The sequence below is a fragment of the Bufo bufo genome, chromosome 2 (assembly GCF_905171765.1).
Source record: "Bufo bufo chromosome 2, aBufBuf1.1, whole genome shotgun sequence".
NCBI classification, from domain to species: Eukaryota; Metazoa; Chordata; class Amphibia; order Anura; family Bufonidae; genus Bufo; species Bufo bufo.
This window is the reverse complement of record NC_053390.1, coordinates 167,601,793-167,625,019: the sequence shown is the minus strand read 5'-3', so window position 1 is coordinate 167,625,019 and position 23,227 is coordinate 167,601,793. Positions and strand designations below refer to the sequence as shown.

The window sequence follows — 23,227 nt, the reverse complement described above, 5'->3', positions numbered from 1 at the left end:
AAAAGGGTTAAATTCGCACCTAAAACTGCAAACATAATTGATAATTGATATGCTGCAGATTTCTAAATCCGCACAGCAGGTCAACTTCCACAAGGAAAACATCCGCAAAGTGTCCATGAGATTTGTTCAATTTCATACACTCTGCTGGTACTGTACTGTACTACATTTATTTATTTTTTGCACGGGAAGCCTATTTCGCTATGTGTGTAGGTGGCCTTACATTGCTTACGGAATTGTTTTACCTGCAGTGAAAAGTATAATAGTCTGATATAAATTAATTAATTACTATAAATAGTCGGTTCATATTAGCAGGTATTCAGCAAATAAAAAAAAGAAATTTATTAAAAAGCTAAAGGTAAGATCTTTTAAAAAAAAAAAAAAAACATGGTAATAGATGGGTTTCAACTCACCATCTTAAAAGTCATATTTTGTCTGAAATATTTGAGAGTATTTTTGCCAGAAAATAGTAATTTTTGATACAAAGATAAATAGAAAACAACTAGAAAAGCTACAATATCTGGGGAAATTGTGTGAAGTGTTGTTGCCTCCACCAGTAGTCTACAACAGGAGTGGGCGGAGTAACTGGGTGGAGTGGCTTGAGTAACTGTTGTGTGGTTGGAGTGGCTGGAGTAACTGTGGAAAGGTTGGACTGGGCAGAGTAACTTTATGGAGTGGGCAGAGTAATTGTGTGGAGTGTTTGGAGTGAGTAAAGATAGTAAACATTACACTAACCAATTGATTGATCAAATTTAAAAAGTGCACATGGCAAGCTTGATAGAGTGAGAAATGCATTTCAACTTTTATTTATTTATATAGCACATTTAATTGCAATGTTGTTGCCCAAAGTGCTTCACATTTACATTAAAACATACATTTATAAAAACATTAGCAGCCGATTTGTGTAGGTGGGCTTGAAAATGAGTGAGTGGTGTCAGTTTCGAAATCATGTCCTGATTTTTCAGCTCACACTCTAGCTTTTGTCACTCTGCTGGCTGTTCACACACCTGGGTTCCTATGGCAACTCACTCTACAGCAAGGACAGAGAAGAGCGATTAAAAACAAACCGCTCCAACTTGCTCACTTCACTGGCGGTTGCCAACTTCAAACGGTTGTAGTTTAAACATTATAAATCCGAAGAGCTTTATATTGTGAGAATCACAAGACCCAGACCTACGGTACATTTTGATGCATAGTATGTCTCTGAAATATTAAAAATGAAGGCACAGTCGCAGTTTAGAAATTGTCCTTCTAATTTAAGGTGGCTAAAGTGGAGTTTCAATGAATGTCAATGGGCGGAGTGAGTTGCAGACAAATGGTCATATTGTGAAAACTATCAGGACTATGGCTTATGGCTATGACATTTTTAGTGTCAGCAGGGATAGCTGAACGTTTTAATATAAGATTTGTGTAGGTGAGCTTGAAAATGAGGGCGTGGTGACAGTTTAGAAATCATGTCCTGATTTTTCAGCTCACACTCTAGCTTTTGTCAGCTCACACTCTAGTTTTCAACATTCCGCCATTCATTCCTATGGGACCAATTTTACCACAAAAACGCCAATATTTTGTGAACCATTCGGTGAAACGTTCCACACCAATCGGGAACAATCCGCACGTTTCGGTATATTACTGTCTATGTAGTGTAAAAACTGTGGGAGGAGTTAGGGTGGTAAATTTGGCTATAATAATAAGAATATATATGTGAGATAACAGTAAGTGGTCTTGCCATGCAAGAACACTTAAAAAACTAAAAAATACACAATATTCTAGGAAACTGACACATCTAAAAAAATATACTTTAGGAAGCTATAGGACAATGCTATATTTGGACTAGTAGACAAATTAGGTAAGTTGGTGATTCTGAATAATACCACCACAAGGTACTAAGACTTCTTGGTGACTAAAACGCACAATATAATTGAAACTGAAGGAATGTATAGTATAAAATAATGGAGAATAATGTTAAATAAATTGAAGTATTGGAATGTACTAATACAACATATATTCAAAAACAACCACCAATCCTAACAATTTTATTTTAAGGTAGACCTATCAATAAGGATATGGCCACACGGTCAGGTTACGTTTAGGAAGCCAAAAAAAGGAGTGGATAATAAAAGGAGATAACTTACAAAGGACAGATACCATGTCATCTTCTAATTTATTCCCATATCATTCTCTAAGAGGAGGTTAAACTGTGATTGGACTATCCTAAAGAAGACTTATCACCATTAAGTGCAATGTAATCTACAGGCAGCATGCTATAGAACAGGAGATGTTGAGCAGAAGGATATCTTTTTGAACTTAAATGGGTTCTCCAGGAATCAAGAAAATGAAAATTCTTAAATATTACTTTATTATAAATATATTCCCAAATACCTTTCATTAGTTATAATGACTCGTTTTGTCCGGGGAGGAATCATCAGGGGAAATAAAATGGCCGCCGTCCTATTGGTACACACAAAACCTGTCCGGATTCCTCTCACAAATGCATTGCAATAACAGATCTATCTCTCTGGTGTTTACAGATCCGTTTTGCCAAAACAGTTGGTACCAGATCCGACATTAATGCATTTCAATAGAAAATAATGCCGGATCCGGCATTCCGGAAAGTGTTCTGGAATTATGGCAGGAGAAAATACTGCAGCATGCTGCGGTATTTTCTCCGGCCAAATACCGTAAGAGTGACTGAACTGAAGACATCCTGATGCATACTGAACAGATTGCTCTCCATTCAGAATGCATTAGGATAAAACTGAAGCGTTTTTTTCCGGTATTGAGCCCCTAGGACGGAACTCAATACTGGAAAAGAATAACGCTAGTGTGAAAGTACTCTTACATGCCCTCCAGTAGATAAGTGTTGAAATCTGGAGCTGGAAGCTCTCTGCAGGTTTTTTGTATATAGACATGTTGAACAGTTTTACAGTCCAGAGAGTTCACAGGTTCTAAAGCAACTTGAATGACAGAGGAAATATGATGAGCTTGTATTCTGAAATGCTGACTTGAGGAGTGACAATATCTACTGACACATGGAACATGTATTATCTCCTGCTTTCACCATCAACCCCTCTTCTACCTTTCATCACAGAACCCTATCCAGTAAACTTTATACCACAGTACACCGGCTCTTCTCTTAACACTTCATTTGTTGCTTACAATAATATATCTTTGCTGTCTGATCTGTAGAGATTGGCAATCAGTACATCTGAAACTATTTCCTACCCTGAATAGCTGGGATAAACTGAATGTAATGTGAAGGGAGTGTGAAGGGAGCTGCCATGTGGCAGCTGTCAGTGAATGAAAAATGGGCACATTTCACGTGTGGCAGAGGTTGATACAGATACATACTCCACACAGTCTCAGACAAGTGCACGTCATGTACTGTTTAAAGGGTACATTTTTTATTTTTAGGAAATAGAAATTGGCCGGACTTACAACTGTCAAGAATTGTACATCTTCTTTAACCACTTCACATCCAGGCCATTTGCCCCCTTCCTGACCAGGCCTAATTTTGCAAATCTGACATATCTCACTTTATGTGGTAATAACTTTGGAACACTTTTACTTATCAAAGCCATTCAGAGATTGTTTTTTCGTGACACATTGTACTTTATGACAGTCATAAATTTGAGCTTGATATATTTCACCTTTACTTATGAAAAAATCCTAAATTTACCAAAAATTTAGAATTTTTTTTAATTTTCCTAATTTCAATTTCTCTGCTTTTAAACAGAAAATGATACCTCATGAAATATTTATTACTTAACATTCCCCATATGTCTACTTTATGTTGGCATCATTTTGGAAATGTCATTTTATTTTTTTAGGACGTTAGAAGGCTTAGAATTTAAATTTTTTTAAGAAAATTGCCAAAACCCACTTTTTAAGGACCAGTTAAGGTCTGAAGTCACTTTGTGGGGCTTACAAAGTGGATACCCCCATAAATGACCCCATTGTAGAAACTACACCCCTCAAGTTACTTAAAACTGATTTTACAAACTTTGTTAACCCTTTAGGCGTTCCACAAGAATTAAAGGAAAATTATTTTCCATTTTAATCAATTTTTTTCTTTAACACATCGAGGGTTAACAGCCAAACAAAACTCAATATTTATTACCCTGATTCTGCGGTTTACAGAAACACCCCACATGTAGTCATAAACTGCTGTATGGGCACATAGCAGGGCGCAGAAGAAAAGGAGCGCCACATGGTTTTTGGAAGGCAGATTTTGCTGGACTGGTTTTTAGATGCCATGTCCCATTTGAAGCCCCCCTGATGCACCCTTACAGTAGAAACTCCCAAAAAGTTTTCGAAACTAGGAGATAAGGTTTTATTGGTACTATTTTTGGGTACATATGATTTTTTGATCATTTACTATAACACTTTATGGGGCAAGGTGACCAAAAAATTGGTTGTTTTAGCACAGTTTTTATTTATTTATTTTTACAGCGTTCACCTGAGGGGTTAGGTCATGCGATATTTTTATAGAGCTGGTTGTTACGGACGCGGCAATACCTAATATGTATCCATTTTTTTTTTATTTCACTTTAACACAATAATAGCATTTTTTAAACAAAAATATTATGTTTTAATGTGTCCATGTTCTCAGAGCTATAGTTTTTTTTTTTTTTTTTAGCGATTTTCTTATGTAGGGGCTCATTTTTTGCGGAATGAGGTGACGGTGTTATTGGTACCATTTTGTGGGACATACACCTTTTTGATCACTTGGTGTTGCACTTTTTGTGTGGTAAGGTGACAAAAATGGCGTTTTTTTTGTAAATGATCTGTTTATTAAAGGTTTTTGCAAGGTACATTTCTTAAATTCAGAAGAGTATGAATACTTATTACAATGCAAAATGTCATAACAAGAAAACAAGAGTAAGGATAGTAAACAGAGCATTCATTTTCATGCTAAGTATTACAATTCAAGTTCAGTACATTGTATAACCTAAATGTCTGAACATAGTGTTTTCAACATAATAATTGAGCATAGTCTATCTAAGTTGTTCAATGATATAGGACCGAAGTCTTTATTAACAGTTCAATGAACAATTTGAGATATAAAAAAGGTTATGTCATAAACCTAAAAATTCTTTAGAACTTGAACGATAGCTGATACTAGCTATGTGTATTCCACTTATGTATGGTTAACCTCGACCAAGGGTGGTGGAATAATATTATCACAGTGTTTTATGTATAAACATATCTAATTAAAAAGAACTGGGAAGGGGAAAGTAAGAACAGAGAGAAAGGGGAAAAAGATCAGATCTTTAACCAAGAGTTGGTTTTGGGGTCAATTAGTGTTACATATCTTAGTAATTTACAGAAACTCTGTGATGGCATAATTTTTTATATAGTTAACCCAGGGGTCCCAGGTTTTATGATATTGAGAGGTTTTATTGTTCCTCGCCAGTCTCAATTTTTCATAGTTATGAAGCGTGTGTATTTCTTTAAGTTTAATGACAACGTCTTTATTTTTTATGGTGTTTATCGGACTGGGTGGATCATGTGATATATTTATAGAGCCGACCGTCACGGATGCGGCAATACCAAATATGTCTATTTTATTAATTTTTTTCTATTTTTTTAAAATTCCTAACTGTACAGCCTCAGTGCAGGGCTGATCGAGGTCTGAAAAAGACCCGACAGCTCCTGCACTCTCCGGCCCCGGCGGTCCCATGACCGCCAGGCAGGAACAGGAATCTTCCTGCACTGTATGCACAGTGTTCGGTGAGCGTTGTGTATACAGCAATCTAGAAGGCAGGGACACCTGGGAACTGTCCCTGCATTCTCTAAGGGTTGTCCCGCTGTTACTGACAGCGGGCAACCCGATCTGCAGCTGCACGATTAGCGTGCAGCTGTAATCTCTGAAAAGACGTTCAGAAACGTCCATTCAGAGATATAGAACCACCTCCCGGACGTTTTTAGTCAACGTGCGGACGGGAGGTGGTTAAAGGGGCACTAAAACTATTACCTCCATTCTCTGTGCAGTTAAATGCCCTCCCAAATAAGTAACCTTTTTAGGACAGACTGTGGCGTTTTTCAATGAGAATATGGGTACAACATCCTGTAAATTATCTGTCCTTATCACTATTTTATCTCATACACCTCCAGTTCTAAAATTATCTGTATGAGATATACAGTGGATATAAAAAGTCTACACACCCTTGTTAAAATGTCAGGTTTCTGTGATGTAAAAATATGAGACAAAAATAAATAATTTCAGAACTTTTTCCACCTTTAATGTGACCTATAAACTGTACAGCTCAATTGAAAAACAAACTGAAATCTTTTAGGTAGAGGGAAGAAAAAATATAAAAATAAAATAATATGGTTGCATAAGTGTGCACACCCTTAAACTAATACTTTGTTGAAGCACCTTTTGTTTTTATTACAGCACTCAGTCTTTTTGGGTATGAGTCTAATAGCATCGCACATTTTGACTTGGCAAGATTTGACCACTCTTCTTTGCAAAAACACTCCAAATCTGACAGATTGTGAGGGCATCTCCTGTGCACACCCCTCTTCAGATCACCCCATAGATTTTCAATCGGATTCAGGTCTGGATTCTGGCTGGGCCATTCCAAAACTTTAATCTTCTTCTGGTGAAACCATTCCTTTGTTGATTTGGATGTATGCTTTGGGTCGTTGTCATGCTGAAAGATCCTCTTCATGTTCAGCTTTCTAGCAGAAGCCTGAAGGTTTTGTGCCAATATTGACTGGTATTTGGAACTGTTCATAATTCCCTCTAGCTTAACTAAGGCCCCAGTTCCAGCTGAAGAAAAACAGCCCCAAAGCATGATGCTGCCACCACCATGCTTCACTGTGGGTAGGGTGCTTTTGGTGATGTGCAGTGTTGTTTTTGGGCCAAACATATCTTTTCATCAGACCATAACACCTTTTCCCACTGGCTTGGATGTTTTTCTTCGTAAGAAAAGGCTTTCGTCTTGCCACTCTACCCCATAGCCCAGACATATGAAGAATACGGGAGATTGTTGTCACATGTACCACACAGCCAGTACTTGCCAGATATTCCTGCAGCTCCTTTAATGTTGCTGTAGGCCTTTTGGTAGCCTCCTAGCCTTCTCGTCTTTTCATCAATTTTGGAGGGACGTCCAGTTCTTGGTAATGTCAATGTTGTGCCATATTTTCTCCACTTAATGAGGACTGTCTTCACTGTGTTCCATGGTATATATAATACCTTGGAAATTCTTTTGTACCCTTCTCCTGACTGATACCTTTTAACAATGAGATCCCTCTGATGCTTTGGAAACTCTCTGTGGACAATGGCTTTTGCTGTGGGATGCGACTAAGAAAATTTCAGGAAAGACTAACTAGAGCAGCTGAACTTTATTTAGGGTTAATCAGAGTCACTTTAAATGATAGCAGGTGTATGTTGACTCCTATTTAACATGATTTTTGAATGTGATTGCTTAATTCTGAACACAGAATTCTGTGCACACCAGTTATAAGAGGGTGTGCACACTTATGCAACCACATTATTTTAGTTTTTTTTTGTTTTCTTCCCTCCACCTAAAAGATTTCAGTTTGTTTTTCAATTGAGTGGTACAGTTTATAGGTCACATTAAGGGCTGTTTCACACGAGCGGATGCCGTGCGTGACATCCGCTCCATGAATGACAGCCAAGACCCGATGCAGACTGCAGAAGCACGGAGCATTAACATGATTGATAATGCTCCGTGCCTCTCTGTGATCTCTTTACTACGAAATCACAGTGACAACTTTATCTCACTGTGATTTCGTAGTAAAGAGATCACAGAGAGGCACGGAGCATTATCAATCATGTTAATGCTCCGTGCTTCTGCAGTCTGCATCGGGTCTTGGCTGTCATTCACGGAGCGGATGTCACGCACGGCATCCGCTCGTGTGAAACAGCCCTAAAGGTGGAAAAAGTTGTGAAATGATTTATCTTTGTCTCATTTTTTTTACAGCACAGAAACCTGACATTTTAACAGGGGTGTGTAAACTTTTTATATCCACTGTATATATATATCATCAATTTACAGTTCAGTAATTTTAGCAAATTCCGCTAATGTGTTTATATTACATATCAGCTGTAGCTTATGAACGGTACATTATGGTTTTTCGATGTGCCTGAAATATAATGTTTGCTGTCCATGATATTTGGATAAGTTGTCCAGAAAAATGAACAGTTCTGATGAACCCTGGTGCTGACATTTAAATAGAGGTTTCATATAAATATTCAGCAATTTTATACTTTTTTGTTATCTACACTTTGGATTCCTACATTTCTCAATTTTCCTTTGTACAATATAACTGAACTATTAACAAATTTACGCTAGTTTCCAGTGGGTCAATACTTCCCCACATGAAGGACAACAAAACCTTGGTCGCTAGAAATATTGCATCTCACTTGCTAAAACTTTAATCCTATACCTCAGTTCAACCTAATATACAAGATCTGCGGTATTTATTGCTGCATGTGTTAAATGCTGCTTTTTTTCACAGATTTTTGGATGCAAATTGGACAACAAATCCATGATTTGCAAGATTACTCTAATATTAATAATTACTATTGAAATTTAAGAAGTATCACAGATTTTGCTTGCAATTCAGGAATAGATTTGTTAGGCTACTTTCACACCTGCGTTTAGGTCAGATCCGTCTGGTATGTGCCCAGACGGATCCGCACCTATAATGCAAACGTTTAGATCCGTTCAGAACGGATCCGTTTGCATTACCATGAACAAAAAAAAAAAAAAAAAAAAATTTTTTTTTTTTTTGTTCATGATAATGCAAACGGATCCGTTTTGACTTTACATTGAAAGTCAATGGGAGACGGATCCGTTTGAAAATTGAGCCATACTGTGTCAACTTCAAACGGATCCGTCCCCATTGACTTACATTGTAAGTCTGGACGGATCCGTTTGCCTCCGCACGGCCAGGCGGACACCTGAACGCTGCAAGCTGCGTTCAGGTGTCCGCCTGCTGAGCGGAGCGGAGGACAAACGGAGCCAGACTGATGCATTCTGAGCGGATCCGCATCCATTCAGAATGCATTAGGGCTGGACGGATCCGTTCGGGGACGCTTGTGAGAGCCTTCAAACGGAACTCACAAGCGGAGCCCCGAACGCTAGTGTGAAAGTAGCCTTAATTGACTATTTTGTTTCTCCTTAATCACCATTTTTGTTTCCTATAATTATTATTTGAATCCCCCAGTGTTTGTTTACATGGCTGCACTGGTGACATGACAGTCTACTTCATCTGACCACTGTAGCCAATCTCTGGTCTCAGTATCATATGACAAGAGACCACAGAGGCCAGAGATTGGCTGCAGCAGTCACATCAGGTATACAGGCACATAACCACTGCAGCCATGTAAACAAGGACTGAGTGTGGCACTAAAAATGGTTGAGGATTAAACTTTGGTATAACTTTTGCTATTTTATCACATTTCCTGGCAGCAGGCAAATCTTCAAATAACTTATAAAACCTCTTCAATATGTATATACATAACTGGATAATACAAAAAAAAAAGTTCAACTTTAATGTTGGAGAAACCATATGGATTTGATTTTAACCCGATGTGTACTCGATGGGACAGAGGCACTCCACAGAAAACATACTTCAATAAAAAAAAAAAACTGTCATTATCTTGATCCGGTACACTTCATTGTTGCTTAAAGCGAATGTGTCTTCAGAAAATGTCCTATTGTTTAAATCACATTTTTATGTTAAACATGTTTTTTTTTTTTGAATTTCTTTTGTGATTTTTGTTTTAATTTTCCATGACGCAATCTATATGCCACCAATGTCTAAAATGACACAAATCCTTTAAATCTGTGTTGTTTCTGTGATTAGGAATCTGGACGGTCCGGCTCAGTGACTGACAGTCTTCCCTAGAAAACTGTGCACGTGAAGTTAGCTGTCCACTGAACTCCTAGGCCCATGATGAGCAGAGAGTTAGAATCTTTATTGAAAAAGTCGCAAAATTTTGCACAAGCAAGTGCAAAAAAAGTAGAAAAATTTTGCTGAATCACTTAAATTTTGGGCAAGTGAGTGCAAAATGTTGCAAAACCTTTATTTTTGCAACTTTTTGATGCCAGAATTCTGGAGTGAAGGTCTGATAATTCAGGGCCAAGATGTTTAATAGAGACAACACTATTAAATACTGTGCATACAAAAGAGAACATAACAGGCTTGGACATTGCTCCAGGATGCATTTGGTTATTTTCGGTGCACTGCATTAAAATTAATACACAGGATTAGGGAACAATCTCGTTCATCAATGTTTCATCAATGCTCAAAGAAGTTCAACAAAAGCCCCTGTGATTAAATGTCTTCTTACCATAATTCCTGTGAGTAAACATACTCCTTTTCCACAGTATGTATTCGGTACCATGTCACCATAGCCAATCGATAGAAAAGTAATTGAAATTAACCACATTGCGCCAAGAAAGTTACTGGTAACATCCTGTTGGTCATGGTATCTGCAAGAAGTAGAAAATGCACAAGGATGATTACATGCTTTTTATAAATAGTCTTCGCTATTAATTAGTCATTTTCTCATAATGTGAATGATGCATCAATATAACTGATGTCACCGCTATAGCTAGAGATTGGCTGTCATGGTCATAATATTCGTAAGATCAGAGGGGAACCAAAAAACAGTATATGAAAAACAGGGAATTTGAGAGATTAGTGCAACATATATTGTTCCTGGTGTTTCTTTTGAAAATACAATAATAATAACCTTTAAAAATGTGATCTCTAAAGGCATAAAACACATAGGGGGACATTTACTAACAGAAAGTTGCCTACTTATGGTGTATTTCTGACGCAGATTGTGGCACAAAGGTTATATGTGTTGTGATCTGCAACTTTTTTCCGCTCACGGCATGTCTAAAAAAGGGGGTGTTGCGTGGGCGGGTAATGGGACCGGCCAGCAGGCCCGTCTAAATTTAAGACAGCAAAGAAGCTGCCTTAGACTTAGACCGGCAGTGGATGTGCCGAAGTTATGTAGAGGCTGGCGCCAGTGCACGTGTTAAGACCCCCATAGTATACTGAATACACAGAGATTGTTAGAATCAAATGACAAATAATTACTCATTATTATTAGAATTAGCGGTAGAGATGAGAAAACTTCCTAAAATTCCTTTTGTGTCTGATTCGTATTATTTTTCCAAAAATTTAATTAGTGGATGAATCGATTCTACATGAATCAAAAGTGCTCTAATTGGCTTGAATATTGGTATATGACACTCTCAGGTCTCTTGAGTCTCCTAGGAATTTTTAAATTTTGTCATTATCTTTGTCATTATATTTTTTTACTAATTTTTGCTCTTTCTCTTCTTATCTCAACCCCCTTTAAATCTCTGACAAGAATAGTAAGTAAGGTTTGAGTGACACTGACATACATAACTATGGGTAAACACATGGTTGATGGTGTTTACAAGCAATGTGTTTAAAAACACACTGTACCTTCTCATTTGTTTTGCTTTTTCATATTAGTAACCGTCCAAAAATTGTCCCTTAAAGGGTGTGTTTAAACACACAGTGTTATCAGAAAAGGAACCTGTTGCTTGTTGGGATCAAGTGTAAAACAGCTATCCCTTAATAGGGGAAGATGCCTGCCCCCGTTTATACACACGCGTTGCTGCCATGAGAAACAGTGGCTTGTTCTTCACAAGCATCCTAAAATGATGTTAACGGGAACAGAATGCCTGAAAGAAACAGTGGTTTGTTTTGAAGGTGAAGAAGCCTGGAAAAATGCTCTTTTTTATTTGGATGCAGCAGTACTACAGTGTAGATGTGGGAAGAGTAAGATATATAGGGATAACATCAGCAGAAGCAGCACAGCATGGAACAGACAAGTAGATGTTTTCACTGCTGTGTTGGGGTAGTAGTCTTAGTACTGGCAGCTGCATAAGGGAAATGCTAGTGCCAGTAGGGGTAATGGAAGTGACAGTAGGGAAATTGGCAGGAGGGAGTAGAAGCTATGGCAGTGGTGGCAGCAGCTATACAATACAGAACATAATGGTAAACAAGCAGATAGTAGTGTTATAGGGCCAACAATCAATAGCCATCATTAGCAATGTCAGATCTAGTCATGGGCCTCAGCCGGAGGGGTGTGAACATCATCATAGATCAATGCATGATTCATTTTGCACATTGATGAAGGACAACTTTGTCCATTTGGGTGTGATAACAGGTGCAGAACTGCACCACTAGGGACACCTGCCAAAATTTCAATGGATGGGATATTTTAAAGAATTATTCAATTTTGAGGAAGGTGCAGGACTGCTCCACATTTAACACAAGTAAGTGGTACGGCACCAAATGCACCTCCAGCCACTTGGCCAGATGGGCAGTTCAGCTTGCACATAAGCTACTTTCTGGTTGTGAATAGTTTTCTCATGGTCACAATAGAGTGGAAAACAAGGAGAAAGCTCAAAAGAACATGATCATTACTGCATAACATATTGTTAAGGACAGTATTTAACTGAATGCATACAGACTGTACCATATTTTACATACATAGTGTAACTTTTGAACCTTAAAGGGGTAGTCTTGTTTAGAAAACCCATTGTCAAATATCCACTGTGAGAATTCTGAGATAATAGATGGGATCTTCTAGTTTTCTTGGTTATGTTTTGTGTCTAGTGCTTTGTTTATGTGCTGTGTCTAGTGCTGTGTGAATGAATGTAGAAACCATCACATAGAGAGTCGGGGAGTCAGTACTTTCTGCACCTAACATAATTCCGTAGGTAAAAAGCTGAAACACTCCTTCTAACCAGGTGACCGCAAAATGACACTGAAACTTGTAAGAGATGATGGTCACCTTGACACCACCAAATTACAATGAAAAGCAAGAGATGAAACATCTATCTACAATTGTCAGTGAATAAAATAATAATACAAACAGACAATCTTATTCAGAGCTTGATTATAATGAATAGCAACAAAAGTTTATATTTTTTATATAAAAGAGGCAAACCCAATGTTTCACTGATAAAACAATGTTCACTTTACAGGCCTACTTTTTATGGAAAAACAGAACTTAAATAGGCACTGTACTTATAAAAAAAACTTTGCATAGATCAATAGTACCAGAATATAAAATAACATATGTAATATATCTTATTACAGATAAGTAGTTTATAAACCACTTCCCCTCCATTCCCTACCTAATGAACTGACCATTCATAATTTGCAGCTAACATTGATCTTGACAGAGGAGATATATTATCATCTTGCCGAGTGATCGGGTTACTGCTGCCTCTATGGAGATGGAGGAAGGAGATGTGAGCTGCTGAAGAAAGAGACACATAGACACTGCTGCTGGCTCTAGTAATTCTCTATCTAACCTCACAGTGGAGGATTTCCTTCTCTCTTTGTGTGCAGTGTATAGGAAAAATAATAGCAGCTAGTCTCCATCCTCCGGCTCAGAGAAAAAAGACAATAAGAGTCAAAACCTTAAGAGTGTGTGAAATGCCATGTACAGGATATACACTGCTCAAAAAAATAAAGGGAACACTTAAACAACACAATGTAACTCCAAGTCAATCACACTTCTGTGAAATCAAACTGTCCACTTAGGAAGCAACACTGAGTGACAATCAATTTCACATGCTGTTGTGCAAATGGGATAGACAACAGGTGGAAATTATAGGCAATTAGCAAGACACCCCCAATAAAGGAGTGGTTCTGCAGGTGGTGACTACAGACCACTTCTCAGTTCCTATGCTTCCTGGCTGATGTTTTGGTCACTTTTGAATGCTGGCGGTGCTTTCACTCTAGTGGTAGCATGAGACGGAGTCTACAACCCACACAAGTGGCTCAGGTAGTGCAGCTTATATAGGATGGCACATCAATGTGAGCTGTGGCAAGAAGGTTTGCTGTGTCTGTCAGCGTAGTGTCCAGAGCATGGAGGCGCTACCAGGAGACAGGCCAGTACATCAGGAGACGTGGAGGAGGCCGTAGGAGGGCAACAACCCAGCAGCAGGACCGCTACCTCCGCCTTTGTGCAAGGAGGAACAGGAGGAGCACTGCCAGAGCCCTGCAAAATGACCTCCAGCAGGCCACAAATGTGCATGTATCTGCTCAAACGGTCAGAAACAGACTCCATGAGGGTGATATGAGGGCCCGACATCCACAGGTGGAGGTTGTGCTTACAGCCCAACACCGTGCAGGACGTTTGGCATTTGCCAGAGAACACCAAGATTGGCAAATTCGCCACTGGCGCCCTGTGCTCTTCACAGATGAAAGCAGGTTCACACTGAGCACATGTGACAGACGTAACAGAGTCTTGAGACGCCGTGGAGAACGTTCTGCTGCCTGCAACATCCTCCAGCATGACCGGTTTGGCATTGGGTCAGTAATGGTGTGGGGTGGCATTTCTTTGGAGGGCCGCACAGCCCTCCATTTGTTCGCCAGAGGTAGCCTGACTGCCATTAGGTACCGAGATGAGATCCTCAGACCCCTTGTGAGACCATATGCTGGTGCGGTTGGCCCTGGGTTCCTCCTAATGCAAGACAATGCTAGACCTCATGTGGCTGGAGTGTGTCAGCAGTTCCTGCAAGACGAAGGCATTGATGCTATGGACTGGCCTGCCCGTTCCCCAGACCTGAATCCAATTGAGCACATCTGGGACATCATGTCTCGCTCTATCCAACAACGTGACGTTGCACCACAGACTGTCCAGGAGTTGGCAGATGCCTTAGTCCAGGTCTGGGAGGAGATCCCTCAGGAGACCATCCCCCACCTCATCAGGAGCATGCACAGGCATTGTAGGGAGGTCATACAGGCACGTGGAGGCCACACACACTACTGAGCCTCATTTTGACTTGTTTTAAGGACATTACATCAAAGTTGGATCAGCCTGTAGTGTGTTTTTCCACTTTCATTTTGAGTGTGACTCCAAATCCAGACCTCCATGGGTTGAAAAATTTGATTTCCATTTTTTTATTTTTGTGTGATTTTGTTGTCAGCATATTCAACTATGTAAAGAACAAAGTATTTCAGAAGAATATTTAATTAATTCAGATCTAGGATGTGTTATTTTTGTGTTCCCTTTATTTTTTTGAGCAGTGTATAATGGCTAGATATAATGTTACTCATCATGCACACATGACAGCCTATTTTGAAAAGTCCCCTGAAATGACAGGTATTCTTTAAGATTAAAAAAATTGGCATACTATACAAGCTCTTTTATAGTTTAGCTGAACAAAATTTACATTTTAGATTCAAGGGTACTGTAAAAAATAAATATTGGTAGCACCCATCAGACAGATTTTGACAGACAAGACATGCACTGATACACTGACATTCGCCTCCAGGCTCAGTTACCTGATGCTGAGTGAACATAGCAGTTGAATCAACTGTTTATAAACAGCAGCAGATACGTGAAAGGTCATTTAAAATGATACACAGCAGAAATGGCATTTGATGACATAATTTGCCTATTTTTCTCTAATTATATCCTAATATATTGCTTGTTCCTTGATATATGTATCAAGATTATGGTTTTCAAAGGGGCAAAGCTTTCCCCTTTTGATCAGATATGCTGCTTGGTTCAGGAGAGCATGATGTAGATTGATATCTTAGGCTACTTTCACACTAGAGTCTCTATTTTCCGGTATTGAGATCCCTCATTGTCAATCGGGACAAAATGTAACTGAACAGAATGGAATGCTCCAAAATGCATTCTGTTCTGTTCTCATACCGGAGAGCAAACCGCAGCATTTCCATCATGGGATGCGGAGCAAGACGGATCCGTCATGACCCACAATGCAAGTCATTGGAGACGACACAATAGAAAACGTATCCGTCCCCTATTGACTTTCAATGGAGTTCATGATGGATCCGTCTTGGCTATGTTAAAGATAATACAACCAGATTCGTTTATAATGGATGCAGAAAGTATCCTTATAAGGAATCTGTCACCAGTGACCTGCCTATCCACCAGCTTGCATAGACCCTTTAAAGGGGAACCATATACAGTATCCAAGCACAAAAACAACATAACATAATCTTTATACAGGGTGGGCCATTTATATGGATACACCTTAATAAAATGGGAATGGTTGGTGATATTAACTTCCTGTTTGTGGCACATTAGTATATGTGAGGGGGGAAACTTTTCAAGATGGGTGGTGACCATGGCGGCCATTTTGAAGTCGGCCATTTTGAATCCAACTTTTGTTTTTTTCAATAGGAAGAGGGTCATTTGACACATCAAACTTATTTGGAATTTCACAAGAAAAACAATGGTGTGCTTGGTTTTAACGTAACTTTATTCTTTCATGAGTTATTTACAAGTTTCTGACCACTTATAAAATGTGTTCAATGTGCTGCCCATTGTGTTGGATTGTCAATGCAACCCTCTTCTCCCACTCTTCACACACTGATAGCAACACCACAGGAGAAATGCTAGCACAGGCTTCTAGTATCCGTAATTTCAGGTGCTGCACATCTCGTATCTTCACAGCATAGACAATTGCCTTCAGATGATACGAGATGTGCAGCACCTGAAACTACGGATACTGGAAGCCTGTGCTAGCAGTTTTCCTGCGGTGTTGCTATCAGTGTGTGAAGAGTGGGAGAAAAGGGTTGCATTGACAATCCAACACAATGGGCAGCACATTGAACACATTTTGCAAGTGGTCAGAAACTTGTAAATAACTAATGAAAGAATAAAGTTACGTTAAAACCAAGCACACCATTGTTTTTCTTGTGAAATTCCCAATATGTTTGATGTGTCAAATGACCCTCTTCCTATTGAAAAAACAAAAGTTGGATTCAAAACGGCCGACTTCAAAATGGCCGCCATGGTCACCACCCATCTTGAAAGGTTTCCCCCCTCACATATACTAATGTGCCACAAACAGGAAGTTAATATCACCAACCATTCCCATTTTATTAAGGTGTATCCATATAAATGGCCCACCCTGTATAATAACATAATTGTGTCTTTGTTTAGTTAGATATCACAACTGCAGACCATAAAAAATACAACAGAAAAGCAGTGCATTGTTCCATCCTCCATGAGCCAGAAAGGAGTACGGGGCTAGGTTTAGTCTGGATACCTTTTGTTTACCCAGCGAAAGTGGCCATTTTATTGGAAGGAACTTCCTAGTTAGTAATAGTTCAAAATAGATGTCCAGACTATTATGGGGCACTGGGGCATGTGGACATTGTAGGGAGAGGAGTATATGAGGAGAGAATTACAATTCACAGAATGTTCAGACTGGTATTATGGAGCATCAGTGGCCAAAAGGGAAAGGGGTATAGGAGAGAATTACAACTCCAAGGAAGTCCAGAGGAAGTCCTGAGGATAGGTCATCAGTATGAAAATCTTGAAAAAAAACTTAAAAATCAATCAAAAGTGCTGCAAAAAGTCTAGGTGTAGCCCCAGCTTTAAATTTCCCGCTCATCTTTTGCTATATATGAATAGTTTCCATTACCATTTGCTTAAGTTCAAAAATAGTGACTGGAATGCATTCTGCACTTTATATGTCTGATGTAATTTTCATCCACTTTATTCAGACGTTTAATTTTGAGTTGCGTGAACAACTGAGAAGAACCAGAAGAGGTGATTTTGTACTGTCTGTTAGAGGTCATCAATCCATGAATAGAGAGGTGATCAACACGTTAATTTTTTTTTTTCTGCTACCTGTTGGAATTACTCAAACTTGCAGATCAATTCAATAACCAAATCAAGTTGATAATTTCTAGTATTTGACTTTTTTCTTGGAACAAATACCGTATTTTTCGCCCTATAAGACACCTTCCTATAAGAAGCACCTTTTTTGAGGAGGAAAATAGGAAAAAAAACTTTTTTGAACCAAAAGGTGTGCTTTTGGTGGGTTTTGAACTAATGGTGGTCTGTGGATGACACTGTTATGGGGGATCTGTGGATGACACAGTTATGGGGGATCTGTGGAGGACACTGTTATTTGGGATCTCTGGATGGCACTGTTATGGGGATCTTTGGATGGCACTGTTATGGGGATCTCTGCATGGCACTGTTATGGGGATCTCTGGATGGCACTGTTATGGGGACATCTGTGGATGACACTGCTATGGGGGGATCTGTGGATGACACTGCTATGGGGGATATCTGTAGATGACACATATATAGCATCTTATGCTATGTGCCACCCACAGATCCCCCCATAACAGTGTCCCTGCAGTGTGAATGACCCCCAATACAGGGGCTGACATCTGGATTAGGAATGACAGTGGGGATCGGTGCAGTCCCTGTATTCTAATGCACTGGCCCCGCTCACTGTTGTATAATCTTATCTAACCTGTAGTCATTGTTAAAATATATTCATGTGTAATCCATCTGTATGACTTACAACATTAAGTTCCGTAGCAGAGAGGAGGGAGGAGGCAGGCAAGAGGCAGGGCGGGAGGGTCGGCGGGCGGCGCGTCACTCACTACGTCACACGCCCGTGCCACCTGTGCCACCTGTGGGCGGCACAGGCGCATGACGTAGTGAGTGACGCCCCGCCCACCCTCCCGGGCTGCCTCCTCCCTCCTCTCTGCTACGGAACTTAATGTTGTAAGTAATACAGATAGATTACACATGATTATATTTTAACAATGACTACAGGTTAGATAAGATTATACAACAGTGAGCAGGGCTGGTGCATTAGAATACAGGGACTGCACTGGTCCAAGCTGTCATTCCTAATGCAGATGCCGGCCCCCAGCCCCTCCTCCCTCTCTTTTGATACACCCGCCGACCGCGCTGTGCGGCATTGCGGTGGCCGTGTATCATTGTAAATTGCAGCATTCGCCCCATAAGATGCACTGCTATTTTCCCCCCACTTTTGGGGGAAAGGAAAGTGCGTCTTATAGGCCGAAAAATACGGTACTTGCAGGAGGATCAACTTGAAGGATAACAGGCTGAACTGGAAGGACAGATGTCTTTTTTCAGCCTTATAAACTATGTTACTATGAATAATGAATAATCCACTGTGTCTATTGTTGTTCATTTCAGATACTATAGAAATGTGTCAATATATTTGAAGAGCTATTAGGTGGAGTGATTATCGCTTGAATATTTGCACGATCGTTCGATTTTAAGAAATTATTGCAGCATGAAATAGGGTGCAGTGATCAAACAAGGGTTCAAAATTGTTACTTTTCCATTGATCAAACAAATCTGCTTGATTTAAAAATTATCATTAGTCATTTGAACATCCAGTAGCAAGAATCACAAAAACGAGCAAACAGCAAAACTATTCACCAATTATTGTGTTATGTAACTGAACATCTATTGAATGCAAATGACTCCCTAAATCAATTGGCATCAATGCAAAAATACCTGCCAATCTAAGGCTACTTTGACATATGCGATTTTCTTTCCGGTTTTGAGATCTGTCATAGGATCTCAAGACCGGAGGAAAATGCTTCAGTTTTGTCCCCATTAATTTTCAATGGGGACAAAACTAAACAAACCGGAACAGAGTGCAATAGAATGCATTCCTTTCCGGTTTGTTGCGTTCTGTGACGGACACAAAACCGCTGCAAACTGCAGTTTTGTGTCCGGTTTGCGAAACTGAACAAGCGGGATCCGTTTTTTAGACAGGAAAATTGAATTAAAATAGTGTTAGTGCCGGATTTTCGATTTAATACAACTCCATCCAAACAGAACGGATGCAGCCACTTGTATTACATCAAACTGAAGTGTTTTCCTCCGGTTTTGAGATCCTCTGCTGCATGAAAGATCATTTCGGCAGTACATTTACACGGGAGAATATCAGCAATGATCGTTCATAGTAACGTTTGTTCCCAATAGTCTGCTCAACAGTTGCACAGTGTAAATCTGCCATAAATCTGTTGTAGCCAGTTGCTTTACAACCAGAGAAGGTCTCATAAAAGATTTGTGAACTGGATAATCTTTTTTGGCACACAGAAGTAACCTCTATACACTCAAATTCACACAGTTGAGAGATCAGGATAAGAAGGGGATATTAAGGGAGAAGCTGCTGTAAATCGCTTACAAGTAGCACTGCAAAAGCTGGATTGACAAGTTTGATTGTAGGCTTTGTTGTCAGAAACATGGTGGCAAGTCTATAGCAAGTTATAGAAAAGTCTAGATACACAGTGTCTTGATTTTTGGCTTTTAGTGGTTATATAGTTAAATTGGTTAAAAAAAATAAGAACATTTTAAATCAAGTTCAACATTTCTCAGATCAATTGTATGACAATAAACTGTTGGGTTAATTTTAACCCTCAATGCCCTTTGCCATTAGATAATCATCTATACTTTTTAAAAATGTTGATATAGTATCTTCAATTACTACCTCTTGGGGTAGGGTATTCCACAGTTTGACTACTCTAATTGTAAAGAATCCATTCATGTATTGATGTCTAAATCACCTTTTCTTGACACTAGTCGCCTACCTCTGAACCCACTCTAGCTCTCCTATATTCTTAATAGCATGTTGAGCCCAAAATTGAATCCCATAAGATGAATACATTAAGAATTTGGGGTTTTGTCTCTCTTTTTATACTGTACAGCCTAAAATCCTATTTGCTTTTGCAGCTGCTGTCTGACATTGAGTACTGCTGCTTTGCTTACTTGTAACCATAATATCCAAGTCTTTTTCTTGTTCTGTTGTCCTCAGTTTCAGTCCATTTAACCCCTTAAGGACTCAGCCCTATTTCACCTTAAGGACTTGGCCACTTTTTGCAAATCTGACCAGTGTCACTTTAAGTGCTGATAACTTTAAAACGCTTTGACTTATCCAGGCCGTTCTGAGATAGTTTTTTCGTCACATATTGTACTTCATGACACTGCTAAAATTTCAAAGTTTCAGTTTCTCCACTTCTGTAATACATAGTAATACCCCCCAAAATTGTGATGACTTTACATTCCCCATATGTCTACTTTATGTTTGTAGCATTTTGGGAATGATATTTTATTTTTTGGGGATGTTACAAGGCTTAGAAGTTTAGAAGCAAATCTTGAAATTTTTCTGAAATTTACAAAAACCCAATTTTTAGGGACCACTACAGGTCTGAAGTCACTTTGCGAGGCTTACATAATAGAAACCGCCCAAAAATTACCCCATTCTATAAACTACACCCCTCAAGGTATTCAAAACTGATTTTACAAACTTCGTTAACCCTTTAGGTGTTGCACAAGAGTTATTGGCAAATGGGGATGAAATTTGAGAATTTAATTTTTTTGCCTAATTTTCCATTTTAACCCATTTTTTCCACTAACAAAGCAAGGGTTAACAGCCAAACAAGACTATCTTTATTGCCCTGACTCTGCCGTTTACAGAAACACCCCATATGTGGCCGTAAACTACTGTACGGGCACACAGTAGGGCGTAGAGGGAAAGGTGCGCTGTATGGTTTTTTGAAGCCAGATTTTGCTGGACTGTTTTTTTGACACCATGTCCCATTTGAAGCCCCCCTGATGCACCCCTAGAGTAGAAACTCCATAAAAGTGACCCCATCTAAGAAACTACACCCCTCAAGGTATTCAAAACTGATTTTACAAACTTTGTTAACCCTTTAGGTGTTGCACAAGATTTAATGGAAAATAGAGATACAATTTCAAAATTTCACTATTTTGGCAGATTTTACATTTTAATATTTTTTTTCCAGTTACAAAGCAAGGGTTAACAGCCAAACCAAACTCATTATTTATGGACCTGATTCTGTAGTTTACAGAAACACCCCATATGTGATCGTAAAATGCTGTACGGTCACACGGCAGGGTGCAGAAGGAAAGGAATGCCATACGATTTTTGGAAGGCAGGTTTTGCTGGACTGTTTTTTTTGACACCATGTCCCATTTGAAGCCCCCCTGATGCACCCCTAGAGTAGAAACTCCAGAAAAGTGACCCCATTTTAGAAACTACGGGATAGGGTGGCAGTTTTGTTGGTACTAGTTTAGGGTACATATGATTTTTGGTTGCTCTATATAACACTTTTTGTGCGGCAAGGTAACAAGAAATAGCTTTTTTGGCACAGTTTTTTTTTTTGTTATTTACAACATTCATCTGACAGGTTAGATCATGTGGTAATTTCATAGAGCAGGTTGTCACGGACACGGCGATACCTAATATGTATACAATTCTTTTAATTTATGTAAGTTTTACCCAATGATTTCATTTCTAAAACAAAAAAAAAGTTTTAGTGTCTCCATAGTCTAAGAGCCATAGTTTTTTAAGTTTTTGGGCGATTATCTTAAGTAGGGTCTCATGTTTTGCGGGATGAGATGATGGTTTGATTTGCACTATTTTGGGGTGCATATGACTTTTTGATCGCTTGCTATTACACTTTTTGTGACGTAAGATGACCAAAAATGGCTTTTTTTACACCGTTTTATTTTTATTTTTTTACGGTGGTCACCTGAGGGGTTAGGTCATATGATATTTTTATAGAGTCGGTCGATACGGACGCGGTGATACCTAATATGTATACTTTTTTTTTATTTATGTAAGTTCTACACAATGATTTCATTTTTGAAACAAAAAAAATGATGTTTTAGTGTTTCCATAGTCTAAGAGCCATAGTTTTTTCAGTTTTTGGGCGATTATCTTAAATAGGGTCTCCTTTTTTGCGGGATGAGATGACGGTTTGATTGTTCCAATTTTGGCGTACATGCGACTTTTTTGATCACTTTTATTACCTTTTTTTGGGAAGTAAGGTGGGCAAAATTTCAATTTCATCATAGTTTTTTATTTTTTATTTTTATGGTGTTCACCGTTCGGGTAAAGTAACATGACCGTTTTATAGATCAGGTCGTTACGGACGCGGCGATACCAAACATGTGTAGGGAATTTTATTTTTTTCATTTTTAATCAGTGATAAATGTGTTTTTTGATTTTTACTTTTTTTTCACTTTTTTTTACTTTTTTTTTTACCCAGACCCACTTGGTTCTTGAAGATCCAGTGGGTCTGATGTCTGTATAATACAGTACAGTACTCTATATAGGGTACTGCACTGTATTTTACTTACACTGAACAGATCTATGCCTTCAGCACAGATCTGTTCAGCACCATGGACAGCAGGACGCCTGAGAAGGCGTCCTGTTGCCATGGGAACCTTCCCCGTCTGCCACAACTTCGCAGACGGGGAAGGGTGAGGACGGGGCTGGCGGGGGGCTGTCTAGGAGTTCTCTCCATCGGGGGGCTGCAAAGGCAAAGGCACTGAGCTGTTAACCTTTTCCATACAGCGGTCCGTACGCACCGCTGTATGGAAAGGGTTAAACGG

General features: G+C 39.1%; 1 protein-coding gene across 1 annotated transcript in view; it reads right to left on the bottom strand.

Moving 5' to 3' along the window:
• The window catches only part of KCNN2 (potassium calcium-activated channel subfamily N member 2), a 281,298-nt gene that overhangs the window by 81,260 nt on the left and 176,811 nt on the right, over positions 1–23,227 (bottom strand). The window contains exon 4 of the mRNA XM_040421640.1: positions 10,328–10,469. Within this exon, the coding sequence (XP_040277574.1) occupies positions 10,328–10,469 (142 nt within the window). The remainder of the gene's footprint in view (positions 1–10,327; positions 10,470–23,227) is intronic.